Here is a 20,930-nt window from a genome sequence, read left to right as displayed (position 1 = left end):
TCGCCAAAGTCTCGTCCATCTCACTTTCAGATTGAGAAAAGTGATTCGTCACTCCATAGAACATGTTTCCACTGCTCCAGTCGCAGTGTGCTTTACACCACTCCATCTGACGCTTGCCATTGTGCTTGGTGATGTAAGGCTTGCATGCAGATGCTCAACAATGGAAACCAATGCCATGAAGCTTCCGGCGCACAGTTTTTGCGCAGATGTTAATGCCAGAGGAGGTTTGGAACTCTGCAGTTGGCGACTTTAATGCACTCTGCACCCCCGCTCTAACTTTATCTGGTCTGCCACTTCGTGGCTAAGTTGCTGTTTTTTCTAAACTCTTCCACTTTGCAATAGCACCACTTACAGTTGATTTTGGAATATCTAGTATGGGAGAAATTCCCAAAAATGACTTGTTGCAATGGTGGCATCCTATCACAGTACCACGCTGGAATTCAGTGAGATTTTTAGAACGACTCATTGTTTCACAAATGTTTGTAAAGGTAGACTGCATGGCTAGGTGCTAAGTTTTATACAGCTGTGGCAAAATGACTGAATGAAACATCTAATGTCAATGTCCATTCACACGTTGAGGTGGAGTTAGAACCGCATCCAAAATCGACGTGTACCAATTTGATGTGGTAGCGCTTTTTTTTCCATAACTTCATCGTAAAACGCATCATATTGCGGTAAAAACGCATTCCCTTTTTCGGATAAGGTTCTTTCTGAACCTTGACTGCAACGTGTGAGATGTGTCCCAATATTTTGCCCATATATCGTTTGTGTACATATAGTGTGTGTGTGTGTGTGTGTGTGTGTGTGTGTGTGTGTGTGTGTGTGTGTGTGTATATTATCTTTCTCACTCAATTCATGTTTTGAAATTTTTTTATTCTATAAAGCAATTACTTCAAGTTTGGTTCTGCATTGAAATTTGTGCCTTGATCTATCCTAGTTATTACAACTAAATTGGTAGGCTACCTGAACACCTACAAAGATAAATTATGAAGTTGATCAGTACAGAACTTTTCGCCCTAAAAACTAAACTGTGTTCAAAGTTGGAGTTACAATTTAAACCATCCTTTATATAAAGAAAAGATTCAAATGAAGCCCTTTTTACAAGTGCCTCACAAATGTTTTTCTATATGCAGATGCCCTGACTATCAGGTGGTACAGACTGAATAAAAGCATATTGCTTCTGTCTATACAATGGTAAGTGGATAACTCATCTGTAACAAAATTTGTGTAATAGTAATATTTTTTTAACAGAATGAGGTCACAGATACAGTTCTTTTGTTAGCATAGAGACAATGCAGGGGATCTCCTTCCCACCATTGCTGGATTCATACTCTAATGCCACTATACGGTTCACACGTGTCAGAATCTGCATTAATTCCAATTTGTTTCCATGTTCTTGCAGCATCTTACACAGAGATTGGATGAACCAGGAACCATTAAAATTGTTTCTCCATGCAAAGTACCCTAGAATAAAAAAGCAAAGATTCTGTAAGTAAAATTAAACTTATATGTAGTTCATTTTGCACCTATAGCTTTCTTCATAAGATATCCACATTAATGTGGATTTTCACACTGAAACCTCTTGGAGACGACCACCAAAAATTGCAGTGAAAAATGTTCTTCTAGACAAGTATTTCCCAATATTTGTAAGCCAAGTAACACTAGCTCAAAAATATGACATCAAATTACCCCCTAGACTATAATTATTCACTATTCTGTATATTTAAAAAAAACATGGAAGTGAATATTTGTCTCCTCAGCCCAGTATAACATTAAAATAAGCACAAAATAGGTCAGTTATGTTGGTACAACCATAGCAGGACTGCAGCTTTTATTTATTTACTGAAAGTAAGCAGAGATCTTTTACCCCTTAACGACATCCGACGTACAGTTACATCGCTGCGGGAAATGTCTTTCCCGCAACTAATCCTAACCGCGTACGTTTTGGTGATGGTGCGGGTTCACAAGCTGAGCCCGGGCCATCACCAGCGGGTGTCAGCTGTATATTACAGCTGACACCCTGCTCGAAGGCCAGGACCAGAGTTAGCCTCCGATCCAGTTGATTAACCCCTTAGATGCAGCGCTCAAAAGCGAGCGCTGCATCTATGGGGTTATTAGCAGATCGGCACGGATTGCCTCACAGGGTTACTGATGGCTGCTTTGATTACTGGAGGCCTAACAATGGCCTCCTGTCTGCCAAGTACGGAAGCCTGTCAGGCCCCGTCCGTAGACTGGGGCCTAAAACGCTTCCGGTGGTGAAAATAAGATGGTGCAGTCTCAGAAGCGGAGCCTGCTATCAGCCTTGGGTGTCAACTGTATGTTACAGCTGCCCTGTGAGCACAAAAAGCTAGAACGGGGTTTAGGGGACTCCGTTCTAGTTAGGTGCGGGACCCGCATCTATCTGACATTTATGACATATGCTGTGGATATGTCATAAATGTCTCTCTTGGGAAAATCTAGATGCCGTTATCAAAAGCAATCGCGGCACCTCAGTGGTTTGAAGCTGATTGACATTGCCGCAATGTGATTGCAGGGGGGCCGATGGTTGCTATTGCAACCGGAGACCTAACAATGGCCTCCTGGTCTGCCACGCACTGAAGCGCATTAGGCCCCACCCAGTGGCGGAGCCGAATAGGCTTGCTGTCCGTTTATGACAGCTCTAATGCATTGCATTACGTGGGTAGTGCAATGTATTAGAATAAAGTTGACGTGCAGGCCTTCAAGTCTCCTAATTTCAAGTTAAAAAAAAAAACTGAAATGAAAACGTTCAAAAAAAAGTACACATATTTGGCATCACTGCGTTTGTAACAATCCAAACTAAATGTTATTTTTCCCACACTGTGAACACCGAAAAAAATAAAAACCATTGCCAGAATCACTATTTTGTTGTTAACCATCCTCCCAAAACATACAATAAAAAGTAATCAAAAATTTGCATGTACCCAGGGCCGGCATTAAGGGGTCTAAGTGGGCAATTGCCCACGGCCCTCATCCCTAAAGGGGCCCCCTTCTTTAGCATTGCTGTTCAGCTGCCCGTCCGTAGCTGAAAAGCAGTAACAGTCAGGTAGAGAGTCTCTACCAAAGAATCAGCATGGAGGAGCGCCGCCGGATTGGTAATATTATCACTGATAATATCGGCTATCCGGCGGCATGGCGCTTCTCCGTACTAATTCTATGGTTGAGACTCTTTACCTGACTGTCTCCTCCAAATCGTGGGACGTGTACTGTGTCTTTCTGACGCTGTCAGCGTCATGACATACTGTAGGCTGGGCAGCTTCAGGACACCGTAAACTGGCGGCCGGAGGGAGTATAGCAGGCAGGAGCGGAGGAGATACATTTATACGTAGGCAGCCCACTGCCATAGAATATTATCTTCAGGGTCTGATTTATTTATTTTATTTTGTGGTCAAAGTGACTTAAAGCTGGGGTTTGATTCTGAGCCATGAGGCGGTACATATAATATGTATGTATCATACACACATATTATATGTAACTCCTCCTTGCTCAGAATCAAACCCCAGATTTAAGTCACTTTGACCACAAAATAAAATAAATAAATCAGACCCTAGAGAATATTCTATTGCAGTGTGCTGCATACATACACTGTCTGAATACATATTTGCAATAATACTTTGAAGCCAGGCCATATAGTGCTAAAGACTGTGTATGAGAGCTGCATACAGTATATACTCTTAGGTCTCGTTCACATCTGCGTCGTGCTTCCATTCATGGGTTTCGTTAGACCTTTCCATCAGGGGAACCCATGAACGGAAAGCCAAAAAGAAACCATAGCTTCCGTTTGCTTTACCATTGGTTTCAATGGTAATACTTTAGTTGCAGTTGGTTTCCATTTGTTTCTGTTCCGTAAAGTTTATTTTTTTAGCGGAAGCAATAGCACAGTCGACTACAGAAACCTTACGGAACAGAAACCATTTGCAGCGAAAGCATTACCATTCTGCAAACAGAATAGCGGCCGAGCTGCAGTACTGCAACTCTGCTCTTATTTAAGTGAATAGAAGCAGATTTGCAGCATGGCCGCTATGCAGTGTACGGAGCCATCTGCTTCCGGCTCCGTACTCTGCATAACATCTGGTGCCCGAAGGCAGCCGGAACAGTTGATCGGTGCGTGTTCTGGGTGTCAGACCCCAACGATCATATACTGATGACCTATCTGGTCTCTGAATTTTTTTTCAAGAAATCCCTGTTAGGGTATGTGCACACACACTAATTACGTCCGTAATTGACGGACGTAATTCGGCCGCAAGTCCCGGACCGAACACAGTGCAGGGAGCCGGGCTCCTAGCATCATAGTTATGTACGATGCTAGGAGTCCCTGCCTCGCTGCAGGACAACTGTCCCGTACTGTAATCATGTTTTCAGTACGGGACAGTTGTCCTGCAGCGAGGCAGGGACTCCTAGCATCGTACATAAGTATGCTGCTAGGAGCCCGGCTCCCTGCACTGTGTTCGGTCCGGGACTTGCGGCCGAATTACGTCCGTCAATTACGGACGTAATTAGTGTGTGTGCACATACCCTTATTGTGACATATATTATCTGTGGTCTGAATATATATTGCTGCAATAATACTATGCAGCCAGAGTAAAGTAATGGAAGAGAAGAGGTTGGTGTTCTGTAGACCAGTGAGTGTGAATAGGGGACCTGATTAACCCCTTCCCTCCGCAACAATTTTTCGGATTTTAACTTTTGTTTTTTCCTTCCCACATCCCAAAAGCTATAAAAAAAATAATTATTTTTCCATCTATATAGCCGTATAAGGGCTTGTTTTTTTGCGGGACGAGTTGCAGATTTTCATGGCACCATTTATTGTGCCATATAATGTACTGGGAAAATTTATTTGTGGGGTGGAAAGTGAAAAAAACAGCAACTCCTTAAATTTTTTGGGAGATTTGTTTTTACGGCGTTCACCGTGCGATAAAAATGTTAACTATATTCTGTGGGTCAATACGGTTACAGCGATACCTAATATATTTTAATTTACCGAATTGACTGAATGTGACTGTTGTTAGTACATTATTTTAAAATTTGGGGCCCCTCTTGTAATTTTTCCCAGGGTCACACTTTGCCTAAAACTGGTCCTGCATGTACCCCAAAATAGTACCAATAAAAACTACAACTCGTCCTGCATGAAACAAGCCTTTCCCCAGCTTTTTTGACTGAAAAATAAAGTTATGGCTCTCAGAATATAGTGACACAAAGTGATTTTATTGTGCAAACCCTGCAAAACATAAAAAAAACTATACACATACGGTATCGTCGTAATAGTATCCACCCGCAGAATAAAGTAAAAATTTAATTTATAGTGCAAGGTGAACACTGTAAAAAAAAAAAAAAAGCATAGAAAACTGTCAGAATTACTGTTTTTTGGTCACCTTGCTTGCCAGAAAATTTAATAGAAAGTGATAAAAAAAAATTGCATGTACCCCACAATTGTACCAATGAAAACTACAGATTGTCCCGCAATAAATAAGCCCCCACACAGCTCTGGTGGAGAAAAAATTAAAAAAGTTCTGGTTCTCAGAATATGGCGACACAAAATGTGCAGAGTGTGTTCCAAAAGCGGATAAGATTGGGCACCATTTATCAGTGCTACACTGGCCACATATTATTATACACTCTTATTATGCACTGATCTTCTCCGCACAGCTTACATATGCACCCACATTATAAACTGAGATACCAGTAAAATCCCAAACAGAACAACTACCAAGCAAAATCCACACTGAAAAAGCCAAGTGGCGCTCCCTCCCTTCTGAACCCTACAGTGTGCCCAAACAGCAGTTTACGTTGACATATATGGCATCGCCATACCCAGGAGAACGCGCTTAACATTTTATGAGGTATTTGTCTGCAGTAGCACAAAGTGGGCACAACATATTGTGAATTAAAATGGCATATCAGTGTAAAATTGCAATTTTCACTTTGCACCATCAGCTGCGCATTAATTTCTAGTGAAGAAACACCTGAGGGGTCAAAATGCTTGCTACACGCCTTAAAATGCCCTAAGGGGTGAGGCTCATGAGGGGTTGTTTTACTATTTGACCTCAGAGCTCTGCAATTGTGGGCAATGTTTTGAAAATCAACAAAATAGGCCTCAAATGCACAATAATGCTCTTCACTTCTGAGCCCTGTCATATGTCCAGGCAAATGATAAATGCCTCGAGGGGTGTAGTTTCTTGATGGAGTCACTTTTTGGGGGCTTCCACTTTAACTCTGGTACCTCAGGGGTTTTGCAAATGTGACATGGCGCCCAAAAACCAAACCAGCAAAATCTGATTGCCAAATAGCACTCCTGCCTTTCTGAGCCACGCTGTGTGTCCAAACAGCAGTTTATGACCATATGTGGAGTATTGCCGCACTTGGAAGAGATTGCTTTACAGATGTTCGGTTGCTTTTTCTCCTTTATCCCTTGTAAAAATAACAAAATGTTGATATTCATTTTCACGGCCTATTCCAATAAATTCTGCAAAAGACTTGTGGGATCTAAATGCTCACTATACCTCTAGATTCCTTAAGTTTCTCAAATGGGGTCACTTTTGATTGTTTTTTTTTTTACTGTTTTGGCCCCTCAGGGGCTTTGCAAATGCGACATTACACCTGAAAACCATTCCAGCTAAATTTGAGCTCCAAAAACCAAATGGTGCTCCTTCCCTTCTGAGCCCTGCCGTGTGTCCAAACAGCAGTTTATTACCACATATGAGGTATTGCCATAATCAGGAGGGGGTGCTTTTTCTCCTTTATGCCTTGTAAAAATGTTTTATCGGAAAAAAATAAAATGTAATTTTCACTGCCTCATTCCACTTAATTCAGCAAAAAATCCCACAGGGACAAACTGTTCACTATACCCCTCTATAAAGTCTTTGTGGGTGTAGTTTGCCAAATGGTGTTTTTTGGTGTATTTACACTGTTTTTCCTGACCAGGCCCATTTTCAAGTTTTAGCCATGTGCCAATTTGAAAGTAAATTGTTCTTCTATTACTCTTCTAACCTACATGTATTTGGTCTTGGTTTTTTTTAGAACATGTTGGGCTTCCATATTTTGTAAAAAAATAATAGATAAATTTAAAAAAAAATGTGAATATGAAGTTCACTCCTCCCAGGGCTGGTGTGGGTGCTGTCGGCCTCCTAGGATGACGTTTTCTCCCCTGTGACCGTTGCCTCCTGTGATGGGCTGCAGCAGTCACATGGGATCAAATCACATGAGCTAAAATGTCATCCCAGGAAGCCGGCAGCACGGAGACCAGATGAGAATGGAGTGAGGCGTTGCTATGCAGTTTCGCATCTTTAACGCAAACAAAATCGCAAGACTTGCTATTTGTTGCGGAATTTCACTTCCCCTTTGAACGGAATGGGGAAAGTACGCAACAAATATGCAAACATTGCAGAAAATCTGCAGCAAGTACGCTACGTGTGCACAGGGCCTCAAAATGTCTAAACACTGTCACATGTTTTGAATATTTTTAGAGCAATAACTACTATATGATGTAAGACTTACCATGTGGTGTGGAATATACATATAACATATCTTTCTCTTTTAGAATTTGTGGTGCTGAAATCTGAACACTGTCAGATGTTCCATCAATTTCAGTTCCAAAATCATATGTATCTCCTCTGCAAGCCTGATTTATTCAAAATAATAAGAAGGTTAATTCAAAGACCAGACAAATCTATTAAGTGTATTTCTCACTTATAATATTATTGTACTGCGATAGTATGCCAACTGAGGCAAAAGCTAGAAATTCTTTAAGTCTCATACACTAGTGTGCATTTTGGTTTATAATATAGTGCGCAAAATGAAACCATATTCCACACTGTATTGCTGCCTCTAAGGCTACATTCACACGAGTGTGACAGATTTACACGCGTAAATCTGTCCGTGTGCGTTGCGTTATGCGTCAGTGTGCTTTGCAAGCATGGATGTGCGTCCGTAGCTTTCATGCACCCATTGACTTCAATGGGCGACTAGGTACGAGAAAACGCAACGGACACTCGCTGTGTGAAAACTCACGCATGTGTGAATAGCCCCATTGAAATCAATGGGGCTGTGTGTTGTTTCACAGAGTAGACTCTGTTGACTGATAATGGGGTCTATCAGATTTTCGTCATTTGGCTGCATGCTGCGCCATTCTTGTCATCAAAAACAATAGAACTGCCGACAGAGGCTTCAAAAGGAACCGTGAAAGAAGATTAGAAAATATCCTTTTGCAAATACAATGCAAGTACACCACGTTTGAGTGCACCTTAAGGCTATATTTAGAGTACTTGAAATAACCCCCACTAACCTTTTTTTATGCCCCTTCATCTAGCTTCCTGTTGGTGTATTAAAGCAGCAAAAAAGAAAACATCAAGGAATTGATACACGTAATAAATTAGGAAATTGCATAACTCTTCACTATATAATAAATAAGCTTTATTTGCTGAAACTGGTAAACCTTTTTAATTGATGCGTTCTTACGTTAAATATTCCAAAAATTGGCATAAAAATTGCCTAATTATTCATCAAAAGTATGATGGTGTAGCCTACAGAGTTCTAATACAGCAATTATGCCCTTCTGTCTGGCATTGATTTCTGGACATAAATAAAATGTTAGAACCTCATGTAACTAAGCAAAAGAAGAAATGCGTGTTTGGTTAATATACAAAAATGGGCATTTGGCTGGGAAATCTTAAAAACGTTAAAATGTCCTTGGAAGATTTTAACTGGGGATTTTGCTGCGGATTTTAATCTTTGCAAAATTCAGCAACAAATCCATGACATAGAACCGTATGTTGCAGATTTCAAATTCCAAGATATGCCCTAAAATCCACACAGATTTTTCTGGGATGTGTGAATGGATTTTTGCCAATGCATTCTGAGCTACGCAACTCTTAAATGTGTATATTTATAAATTCTGTATCCTGCTTGAAATAGAAGAATATCATTTTTAATTCCAATGTGGAGTGTAGACTTGACCTTTTTTTCTGAAGACACCTGTGAGCAGATAGTTCTGCCATGAACTTACTAAGAAAAATATGCTGGGTGAGCGGATGAGTAAACCATTGCAGAGATGACATCTGTGCAGGTGAATCATTTTTTGGTATTTGACAGGTTTTTAGTCACTTTTAGTTTACCATTACTAAGTTTTAGGTAACATTGAACATCTTGTGAAACTTCTATAGAACTGCTCTAAAGGGGTTTATTAGAACATTGATATTGATGGCCTACCCTTAGGATAGGCCATTAATATCAGATCGGTGGGGGTCTGACTTCTGGAATACGTCATTATTTACCAAGCACAGATCCGTAAATTTGGTAGTGGCTGCGCCTGGTATTGCAGCTCAGTGCTGTTCAGTTCCATTTAAAGAGGACCTGTCACCAGTTTATTAAATCCTTATCTCCTAACTCATAGGTTCCCGCAGGAACCGTTCAGGTTCACTCTGCTCATCCACTGCAAAAAAAATAATTAAAAAAAATAAAAACATTTGCTTGTAGCAAAGGTGACGCACCCATGTCTGTTACAAGCCCGCCCCCTTGTTTACTCCAACTATGCTTGTAGCAGACGTGATTCACGCAAGTCTGCTACAAGTAACGAACACCACTTCCCGATAGAAGAGCCTGATGGAGGGTGAGGAGCCATTAACGTTGCAGACCTAGGCAGGGTAAGTATTTATTCCTTCCTCAGGAATAAGCACACTTTCTGTCTGTGATGGTCACTTTACTGGAGGGGGCTGATGGTCATGTAACTGGCAGGGGGGGCCAAGGTTGCCAACCTGACATGGCTTTTTTTCAGGACAATTTATCCATAAATCATGGACAGCAAACATTTTTTACGGATAATTTGGAAAACCACAATGAATCATAAATGTTATAAGAATATATGTCTATTGCTTAGAATAGTCATATGAACACGTTAGCGGCATGTACTGTGACCTGTAAACAAATGATAATTACATTCCCAATAATTGTTACAAAATCATTCAACGTCAAAAAAATTCCGGACGCATCCATTTTTTTTTTACGGACACTGGAAAGAACACATTTCTTTTTACGGACTGTCCAGGAATTTACGGACGGTTGACAACCCTGGGGGGGGGGGTGATGGTCATTTTACTGCGAGTGGGGGGCTGATGGTCTTCAAGTGGTTTCCACCTCTGACCTCCCATTGAAATTAATAGGAGGCAGGAAAAACCTGCGGCAGTCGTTTGCCGTTTTTTTTTGCCTCCGGTTTTTGCATTAGCTTCAACGGCTTAAAAAACGCTGTCAATTCAAAATCTGCCTCAAACAGATTTTTTCTGCCTTCCATAAAAACGCAGTGTGAGCATACCCTAAGAGAGTATAGATCTTGTTTTTTAGCCGTTCTTTGTCTTTTTGGCTTCAACTGTATTTTTATTGAAAGGTTTTTCAAGAAACATACAAAACAAAGTCGTACGGACAGGCTATACAAACCATTTGACATTGTCCAATTATAGGTAAACTTAGAAAACTAATCAAATTCACAGTACAAAAATTCAGACGTTACCAGTAAGTAAAACTGCACTTCAAACTATAGAAGTTTAAAGCAGTACTAGAAGATCAAACCAGACCAGACAAAACAAGGGGGGGGGGGACAAAGGTAAGGAAAAAAGGGAGGGAATCATTAGATGGAGGGAGAACGAAGGCCTTCATGAGGTCAGTCAAGGGTTTAACTCAGGGATAACGGCAGCCAGTACATGTCCCAAGGGTCCCAAATCATTTTAAATCTATCCAAAGTGTTGCCAAGTGAGGCCGTCATATGTTCCAAAGTGTGAATTTCCCTAATCCTAGCCAGTAAATCAGTCTTGGAGGGAGGTGTAGTTTATCTCCATTTCCAAGCAATTAGGGGTTTAGCTGCAGTAAGAAGGTGATGGAATAGTCGTGCCGAGCTTTTCTCCATTGACCTAGGAGGGACATTTAGCAGGTAATGTAGGGGTTCCAGGGGAATATCCTGCTGCAATACTGCCGTTGCCAAATTCTTAACCTCCAACCAGAATTGTTTCCCAAGGGGACAGCTCCAAAATACATGAAACTGGTCTCCCCTCTGACCTTGACATCGCCAGCAATCTGATGAAATTCCCGGATTGAAGCTATGTAATAGGGCAGGGGTATGATACCAGAATATAAGGATTTTATATTGATATTCTTTGTACGTTGTACAAAGAGAAGTTTTAGCTGCTTGTGACCAGATGATCTGCCATAACGAGAACGGGATGGGTCTATCCAACAAGGTTTCCCACTTTGTCATATATCTATGCATAGATGGGGAGGAGTTATCTGGGGAGAGCAGTATGGTGTAAATGGCAGATATAAGGCCCTTAGTAGTGGTATTATCGCGGCACAATTTTTCAAAGCTGGTAGGTTTGGAGACCCGAGTGGATCTGAAGGTTTGTTGCATGTAGTGTCTAATTTGAAGATAGTGGAACAACGCAGAAGTGGGGACGTTATGATGCTGTTGGAAGTACGAAAATGGGTGGAGATCTAGCATGTGGGGATCAACCATATCGGCCAGGTGGAATATGTGCCCCAGCCCAAAGTCGAATCATCTGAGAAGTAGTACCCCCTGGTATAGTAGGGGTATATAGTACGGAGGTCAATGGCGGACAATCAGACGCCAGCTGGAAGCGTCTCTTGCGAACTTCCAAAATTTCCCTTTGAAAGCGCATGGGACCCAACAGAGACGAAGAGGGCAGAGCTAGTGGTTCGCCCCATAATAGGGAATTAGGATGAATTGGCGCCATCAATAATTACTCTATTTGAGTTCACTTGTATGCCCGAAGGGACACCCAAAAGGGAACGTTTCAGAGATGAGACGCCCAGTAATACTTCACAACGTCAGGGACAGGCAACCCCCCCAGCAGACCTACTAGACAATAAAACAGATTTAAGGATTCTATGCCTGCCGGAGTGCCATATGAATCTGAGGATGGAAGACTGCAATGCCCTCAATTCCCTCATGGGTACCGCCACTGGTAGGGTCTCGAAGAAATACAATAGTTTAGCAAGCAGGGTCATTTTGACCACTGCGATGTGCCCAAAAAAGGACATGGGGAGAGAACCCCACCTGGCCAGAAGTCTAGCTTCAACGAGGGGGGGAAATTGGAGCTGCAAGGGGTACAATACAAAGCACAAATAGGAGAGGTAATAGTGGCAGCCTTGACGCGTACCATGCCATATCTGGAACAGAGGGGAAGTGGAATGCGGAAGCTTAATTGCCGACATTGGGTTGGAATAAAGACTACGCAGAGCCGTCAAGAAAGGACCCGAAATCCCATATGTACTCATAGATTCGAACATGAACGGCCACCCCAAGCGATCAAACGCCTTCTCTGCATCCAAGCTAAGAAGGATCGCCGACTCCTCTTGCTTGTGTAGGGCGTCAATAAGATCAAGGGTTCTCTTCGTGTTGTCACCTCCTTGTCTAAGAGGGACAAAGCCCACCTGGTCCTTATGGGTCAAAGATGGAAGCCAGACATTAAGTCTATTTGCTAGGAGGCGAGTGAAAATTTTTAGGTCAGAGTTCAAAAGAGATGTAGGTCTATAATTGGAGAAATCTGCGTGGTCTTTACCCGGTTTAGGAACCAATGTGATGTGGGAATGTAAGAAAGTTTTAGGGATGGGGGAGCCATGTAGGAAGGCGTTAAACAAGGAAACCATCCTCGGAACCAGGATCTCTGCAAAGGTCTTATAATATATATACGTGAAGCCATCCGGCCCAGGAGCTTTACCACCCGGGAGGTCCTACAAAATGTCATATAAGTCCTCTGAAGAGATCAGGGAATACAAAGAAGAGAGTTCTACATCAATAAGTTTTGGAAGGTTGCATGAGGAAAGATATGTTTGTAGGGTTTCCCGCCGGCGATCCGGGTTTGAGGGCAATGTGGATGGTAAGTGATATAGGGTTTTATAGTAATCATGAAAAAGTGTGGCTATCGAGTATGGATGGTGTTGGAGGACACCCGCGCTGTCTCTGACAGCCTGTGGAGTGCGAGCAGCCGTTTGTTCTCTCAATAGATGGGCTAGGAGCGAATGAGCTTTGTTGCCCTTGTCGTAATATCGCTGTTTAGTGTAGAGGAGTGATTTTTCTACTCCTTTCATAGCTATATCTTTAAGCTGTGCTCAAGCCCCTATTAACTTACTCAGGGTCGACACAGCTGGGCGAGCTCCCATCGCACTCTCCAGCCTGGAAAGTTTCTGAAAGAAAGCTTCCCGTTTGGCCCTAGAGTCCCTTTTTTAGTCTGGAACCCATAGCCATGCAGTGTCCCCTCATCACCGCCTTATGGGCTTCCCAAAGGGTGGAGATGCATTGAACCGACCTGTCGTTAAGTTCGTAGAATTCACGCATGTCAGCGCCCAGTTCGTCCCTGAGAGTGGGGGTTTTAATTAAAGATTAATTTAGATGCCAGTGGCATGTTCTCGTAGGGGGCCTACCGACCTGTAAATTTACTGAGACTGGTGCATGGTCTGACCAGGATATGGGGTCAATGACCGCAGAGTGGAGTAGGCGGAGGGCAGGGATATTACCAAAAAAATAGTCTAATCGAGTATGGGTGTGTGAGAAGAAGATATAAGACCTATTGCCAGGATGGTCAACTCGCCACAGGTCATAAAGGTGATGATCCCTAATCAGCTGCCTAAACCAAGTGGAAAGTCTGGCGAGGGCAGGGGATAGAGTATTGTGTGTGAGAGAAGCTCTATCTATGAGCGTGGAGAATGGGATATTGAAGTCACCACCAATCAACCATGTTCCTCTAGAGAGGTTTTGTAATTTGGCGAGTACTCTGCGTAAAAAGGTGAGTTGAGAAGTATTAGGGGAGTAGACATTACACAGGACAATGGGTTGGCCAGATAGTGTCCCCTCTAAAATAATATATCTACCACAAGGATCTAAGTGTGATGCATGGACCTGGAGAGGACACGTACAGGATATCAAAATGGCGACCCCCTGCCCTCTTACGGCCAGAAGTGGCAGAGTATACAACAGGATAAGTCCCCTGGGCAAAACTAAATGAACCCATGGAATCCAAATGAGTCTCCTGTAAAAAGGCAACCTCTGCTCCCAGTGATTTGAAGAACTAAGCGTCGTTTCACGTTGGAGTTGAATCCCTTCACATTAAGTGTGACAAATTTAACCATGCTTATAAATCAAGGGGAGAAAGATAAGTAATGGTGAAAGTGTAGGTGTATACAGCTCACAGTTACGTAGAGGTGGGCCACTGTCAGGTTACATAGTAGGTCTCCACAATACTCTTCCTCTAGTGAAGTCCTCAGGAGAAACAGAGTCTTCCCGTCCAGTAGTGCGGAAAGTGGTTTAAAGGGGGGAGACACTGGGAGAGCGACAAACCAGGGAAGCAAAACAGATATCCTCAATAACATGGAAAAACACATGAAATCAACACGCATTAATTATATAACGGAAAGTACTACCAGGGGAAATAGGCTACCCTGGGGTGGGCGATAATGGGGCAGGTCAGAAAAGCTTGTAATACAATATTACACTTTACAACGCTCTCCGGAAACAGAGTGAGAACTGCAAAAATTCAGAAATACCTCTAATCCTGATGTTGTGACGACGTCCCATGTTGTCCAGGTCCACTAAATGTAATTGCATGTCCAATGGAGGGGACCTGGGTGTACATCGTAGTTTGAAGGACAGAGACATGGTGTCTGGAGGTATCATGGTCATCCTCCAGAGTCTCTCTACTCTGGTGGCGATTTGATGCAGATCCTGATAGACCGCTGCTAGTTCAGAGTGGAAGGTTTCCTTTACCTCCTGTATCATATTTTTGAAGTCCCCTTTGGTAGGCAGTTGTGAAAAGCATTCCCGCCATCGTTTCGGCATGTCAGAGGGCGGTGAGTCAGGGTCGTCATGATCAGAGTCGTCATGATCAGAGTTCGAAGCAGACATTGGTGGAATCTGCGCATAAGGGGATAAAGATGGAGTATCCCCTAGGTCATCTTCTACGGTGGGCTGAAGAGAAGGGTTATAGGAGGAACCACGGAGTGTCTCCTTATTTTTCATTTGAGGCCTCTGGGGTTTGGGAGAAGCAATTGGATGAGGGGCCTCAAGGTCAGAGGGCTGTAATAGCACAGCTATAGGCTGTGGGAGTGCAGTGACCCCTTTAGGGTCCGTCGCTACGTGTCATGGCGGACGCAGCCTCTTCTAAATGGGGCTGTTCCATCCTCAGAGTGTTGTGTGGGGCAGATGCCAGCATAGGGGAGCTGGGGGTGATCGTGGGAGCCCGCAGGTTCTGAGGCTTACCCTGAGGTTGGGGAGCAGTGTCGGATGCCGGCTGCAGCAGCGTCTCCGGCTGCTGGAGCGAGGAGGCCAAAGATGGCATTTGATGCAGCGTGGGGAGTAGAGTGAGCGGTCTCCGGAGAAAATAGCGGTCCAGCGTTGGCAAAGCAGGAGCGACAAGAGGGAGAGGTGCAGGGGTGAGTCCAGACCCTTGTGGTCTCTTCTTACCCATAGATGGGCACCTGTGGAGGCTGATTTTGGCTGTGGTTTACGCGGCAGGGCACGGAGCTCCTAAGTTATGCGACCGGCGCCATGAGCTGTAGGCCTCGCCCCCAACATTGTCTTTTTGTAAACAATTTTTGGTAGGGGTGCCCTGAGGAAATTTTTTTTTCCCAGGGATGCCTTGAGTCTGAAAAGGTTGGGAAACTCTTTCCTAACTAATCTAATAAGTGTTATCTCAGCTTCAGTGCTGCTGTTGTCGATGAGTGTCGTCTGTCACAGCTGAAGGCAACGTAGGACCGTCTTCTTGGAGTATCGCTGTGGTGAAGGACTCGGGCCGGAAATGACAACACAGCATGATCTCACGATTTAAGCGAAGATCACGCTGGGCTGTGAAGAGGAGACCTGTATGACGCTGATTAGACAGCATCATACAGTTATCTTTACACCGCCCAGAGTGGAAATAAAATGTAACCTCCTATTTGGCTATAAGAGGCAAATTAGCATATGTATAAAAATTAACATAACTTTTAAAATAATAAACTTTTTAAAACAAACCACACTGTAGTTATCAGCATCATAGCGCCTATTAGATTAGTTGGACATAGGGCATTAATAAACTGGTGATTGAGGACTGAGCTGTAATAACAGATACAGCCACTACCAAATGTACGGAGCTGTGCCTGGAAAAACAATGATGTTTTCCGAGAATCAGACCCCAACTGATCTGATAATAATGGCCTATCCATCAAAGTCCCGGAAAATATCTTTAAAAGACACTTCAGACAGAGAGGTTCACTTAACACTTCATGGCCGACCATCATTTCAACTAGGGAAGCTTGAGGGATGGTGACTCAATTAAAAAACCACACCTCCACTAAAATACTACTTCTTACCATATACTATAGGAAAAAACACTGAAAAAGGCCATACTTGCAAATGGACACAGCCAGGTCAGAAACGCTGATGGAGTGAGCAGGTGCTTTAAATAATAATAGCCACTCCCACTAGTCTTGAGGGGAGTGGTGTGTGTTGTGCATGGGATGTGTAGTAAGAAATAATAAATGAATAGTGTGTGTGCAAGTGTAATACTATAAGTGAAATATAGGGGGCAGTAATGAGTGAAGTGCCTCAATAGAAATAAATGGATAATCGGGTGCAAGTGAGTGAAACATGGAGGGATAGTGTGTACGTCATGAGGCACAACGTGTATAGCCAGGTAGAAGCCTATTTGTGACGCCTTGATAGTTCATAGAGCGGGCTACCCTGCTTGCTATGCCAAACAACAACACACCATGCTCTCCCAGCATCAAAGACCCGGCTGTGTCCAAGAGAAGCGAATATACATAATAATGAAAAATACCTGGGGTATTAGTAATCATTTTGGCCTGCTCACTCCTTCATCAGCGTTTCTGACCTGGCTGTGTCCATTTGCAAGTATGGCCTTTTTCGGTGTTTTTGTATATGTCCCCTTGTATATGTCCCCTTGAGAATGAAATTGAGGACCTTTTAGTTGCAGCACAGCTGAGTGCGTGTCCTGTCAGATATAGTAGATTTAAGCCTATCAGATGTAGCACAGCTGAGTATTGTGTGTCCTGCTACATCACTACTTCCTCTGACACGACATGCACTCCAGTTTGCTAAGTCTTGTAAACGCAACACTACTACGGCTAACTTAGTTCTGCTGCATCTGATATGCTTGTTTTTGCAATATATGACCATACTTGCCAACGCTCCCTGAATGTCTGTAAGACTCCCACAAAAAGGGGAGATCTGCAGGACTCCTGGTAGAGTTGGCAATTTTCTTTGGCGCCCTACATGCTCCCCTATGTCTGGGAGCTATAGGAAGTGCAGGAACGGGGAGAAGTGGTCTGTATATAGGGGGGTCTAGTCTTGTTTTGGGTCTGTCTTCTGTCATGCAGCCAAAATTGCATTCAGTAATTTCTTAGTTGTATTCTTAGTTGTTGTTTAGTGAAAACCATTATGACTATCATGTCAGTGCCTTTGGGTTTGTCACCCAGCTTTTTTCGAGTCTTGAACACATTAATCCATTTATAGCACAATACAAGACAAGGTGGAGTATCATTGCATAACTATGTAGACCTGCTTTTTAGAACGTTAGGAAAGCTGAGTGACAAACCCATATGGTAAATATATTGAGATTGTATATCTAATTGTTGTCTTCCGAGTTTTCCAGAAGCATATAAAATTAGGTACCTCACTACTTGTCCAATCTACAATTTTTGGGGATAAATGCCTAGATTTGTCTCCATTCGACACTGCGTTGCTTATGCTATACTTTTTTTTCCCCTAATTTTTTGTATTTGTCATTGCCCCTGTCTGTCTTTGCTTCTTTATCTAAGCCTATGAATAGAACAATAGAGCTGTCATCTGGCATTCCAATCCTCCACCTACTATTCTAATAAGACTGTTTTTGGAAATTAATACTTTACTTTGAAGCACATTGCAAATTGACAATAGCCTGCTCTGCCATTCACAAGGTTTAGGGGCCCCTTTACACGGACCAATTGTCAGACAAATGAGCGTTCACAGAATGCTTGTTCCCAATCATTACCCTGTGTAAACTGGACAATGATCAGCCGTTCAACGGCTGATCGTATCTGCAGTATAAATTATCGTTGTCGGCAGCACATTTCTCTGTGTAAACAGGGAGACGTTCTGCCGACGTGATAAAAAAGTATGGGGACGAGCGATCATAGTAATGAGCGCTCGTCCCCATACATCATTGATAATAGCTCTTTGTGAAAGGAGCAAACAAGTGTCGATCAAGAAGCTGATCCACGCTCGTTTTTACGGCCAAAATGGGCCGGTGTAAAAGGACCCTAACTCTTTGTGATCACTGCTAGAGGAGGTCAACATTTTGTAATTCATTTTATAATTGCATAGTGCAGCAAAAAATTTAAAAATAAAACTGCAAATAAATTAAAAAAAATATTTGTTCTCCATGAATATTGAGTATTAAAATAATACACCTTCCTGACGGTATTGTCACTTACAGCTACATTCCTGACTTTTGCTTGGTGACCTTCTTCTTCAACAGCTGCTTCTATTTTTACCTAGCCATAGTTACTCATTATGAACATACACAACGTATACAGTGGGTTACCTGGATAAAAAATATCTTTGGTTTACCAGCAAGGGTCTTGCAATTACTGGTACTGAAAAACGTAACCAACCAGTTTAGAGTGAAAATCTTATCTCGAGCAAAAATTCCATCTTCGTTTCCATGGCTCAGGATAGCACACACAAAGCAACTTTTTAGACTGTGGTCCTCGGCAGCAACTAAGATGATTAAATAAAATGCACATAAGAAAACCACGTTCTAGTTTATGCCTATGATTTACTATACTGTACATAACACTACTCCAGATACACTCCAGATACACTGAGAATATTTGTGATTTTCTTTTGTTTCTGTGTAATCTCTGACTTTTGTATAAATAATTATAATAATACTTGCAGATTTAGGCCAGAATCGCACATGCCGTTTTTGTGGCAGTTTTTTGAGCCGAACACAGAAGTGGACACAAAATAGAAGAAACGGATGAGTCTTTACTTCTTTTGGATCCACTCCCGTGTTTGACTCATAAAACTGCATGTATGTTACCAGCATAAGGCCTATGAAGTATGAGGTATACCCGTTTTCAAAAATCCTCCTGCATCAGCTGAGTAATACTATAGAGTTTCATCTCCTGATGACTAAGGGATTTATGTCAGTGATTACTCTGCCTGTGCAGCACTACAAAATAAGTTGGTGATATATAAACTATATAACTGTAATATAAATGTAAACATAGAGCACCTTAATCTGAAATTTTAACTTACCTGTCCGCAGAACTGTTTCTATTTCTTTACAGGTTAAATTGTCTTCGGTTCTAACTTGAAATCCTAATTTGGTAAATGTGTCCTTTAGGGTGTTTTTATCCTTTTGGGTGCCATCACGACTTGGATAACCTTCAAAATGAATACACAAAAAAAAATAAAGATATCATGAGCCCAGTTGGTGTCTGAGAAAGCATATTTGGGATTTTTGATTATTAGATTGATAATGCCATATATTGTAATCTACCAACATTTTGTTGTAACAAAGCAATGAAACACGACACTTCGGGTCTCTGAACAATCATTCAATGACACCGAATGGTACAAGTACAGGTAAATACTAGCATTTAGACTTCCAAAACAAAAGCTCATTGACATCTGGGGTACTAAGTCAAGGGTGAACTAACACTTAGAGCCCAAATCGTATTGACTGTTGGAGAGAAATAAATGGGACATCACATGACCAGCCAATCAGCTGTCAGCTCAACTAGGTTTTCTAATAGAAAGGGAAACCCTAATGATTTTTTCTGAGCAATCATTTTGATTAAGATACACAGATGAAATTCAGGAGGATCACAATGTGAGTTTACAGTGAAGGAAATAAGTATTTGTTCCCTTGCTGATTTTGTAAGTTTGCCCACTGTCAAAGACATGAACAGTCTAGAATTTTTAGGCTAGGTTAATTTTACCAGTGAGAGATAGATTATATAAAAAAAAAAAAAACTGAAAATCACATTGTCAAAATTATATATATTTATTTGCATTGTGCACAGAGAAATAAGTATTTGATCCCTTTGGCAAACAAGACTTAATACTTGATGGCAAAACCCTTGTTGGCAAGCACAGCAGTCAGACGTTTTTTGTACTTGATGATCAGGTTTGCACACGTTAGATGGAATTTTGGCCCACTCCTCTTTGCAGATCATCTGTAAATCATTAAGATTTCGAGGTTGTCGCTTGGCAACTCGGATCTTCAGCTCCCTCCATAAGTTTTCGATGGGATTAAGGTCTGGAGACTGGCTAGGCCACTCCATGACCTTAATGTGCTTCTTTTTGAGCCACTCCTTTGTTTGGCTGTATGTTTCGGGTCATTGTCGTGCTGGAAGACCCAGCTACGAGCCATTTTTAATGTCCTGGTGGAGGGAAGGAGGTTGTCACTCAGGATTTGACGGTACATGGCTCCATCCATTCTCCCATTGATGCGGTGAAGTAGTCCTGTGCCCTTAGCAGAGAAACACCCCCAAAACATAATGTTTCCACCTCCATGCTTGACAGTGGGGACGGTGTTCTTTGGGTCATAGGCAGCATTTCTCTTCCTCCAAACACGGCGAGTTGAGTTAATGCCAAAGAGCTCAATTTTAGTCTCATCTGACCACAGCACCTTCTCCCAATCACTCTCAGAATCATCCAGATGTTCATTTGCAAACTTCAGACGGGCCTGTACATGTGCCTTCTTGAGCAGGGGTACCTTGCAGGCACTGCAGGATTTTAATCTATTACGGCGTAATGTGTTACCAATGGTTTTCTTGGTGACTGTGGTCCCAGCTGCCATGAGATCATTAACAAGTTCCCCCCGTGTAGATTTCGGCTGAGCTCTCACCTTCCTCAGGATCAAGGATAC

At 42.4% G+C, this 20,930-nt stretch overlaps 1 protein-coding gene across 1 annotated transcript; it reads right to left on the bottom strand.

The window, feature by feature from the left end:
• Positions 1-852: 852 nt before the first annotated feature.
• On the bottom strand, positions 853-19,687 carry LOC142660170 (caspase-3-like). Its single transcript, XM_075837101.1, has 5 exons — positions 19,561-19,687; positions 19,313-19,441; positions 18,594-18,769; positions 7,513-7,636; positions 853-1,464 (listed from the first exon to the last, which is right to left on the bottom strand). The coding sequence occupies exons 1-5, from the start codon at positions 19,685-19,687 to the stop codon at positions 1,259-1,261; spliced, it is 762 nt and encodes a 253-aa protein (XP_075693216.1). The 3' UTR covers positions 853-1,258.
• Between the last annotated feature and the right edge of the window lie 1,243 nt (positions 19,688-20,930).

This window comes from Rhinoderma darwinii, chromosome 1 (assembly GCF_050947455.1).
Source record: "Rhinoderma darwinii isolate aRhiDar2 chromosome 1, aRhiDar2.hap1, whole genome shotgun sequence".
NCBI classification, from domain to species: domain Eukaryota; kingdom Metazoa; phylum Chordata; class Amphibia; order Anura; family Rhinodermatidae; genus Rhinoderma; species Rhinoderma darwinii.
This window is presented reverse-complemented; position numbering and strand designations above follow the sequence as displayed.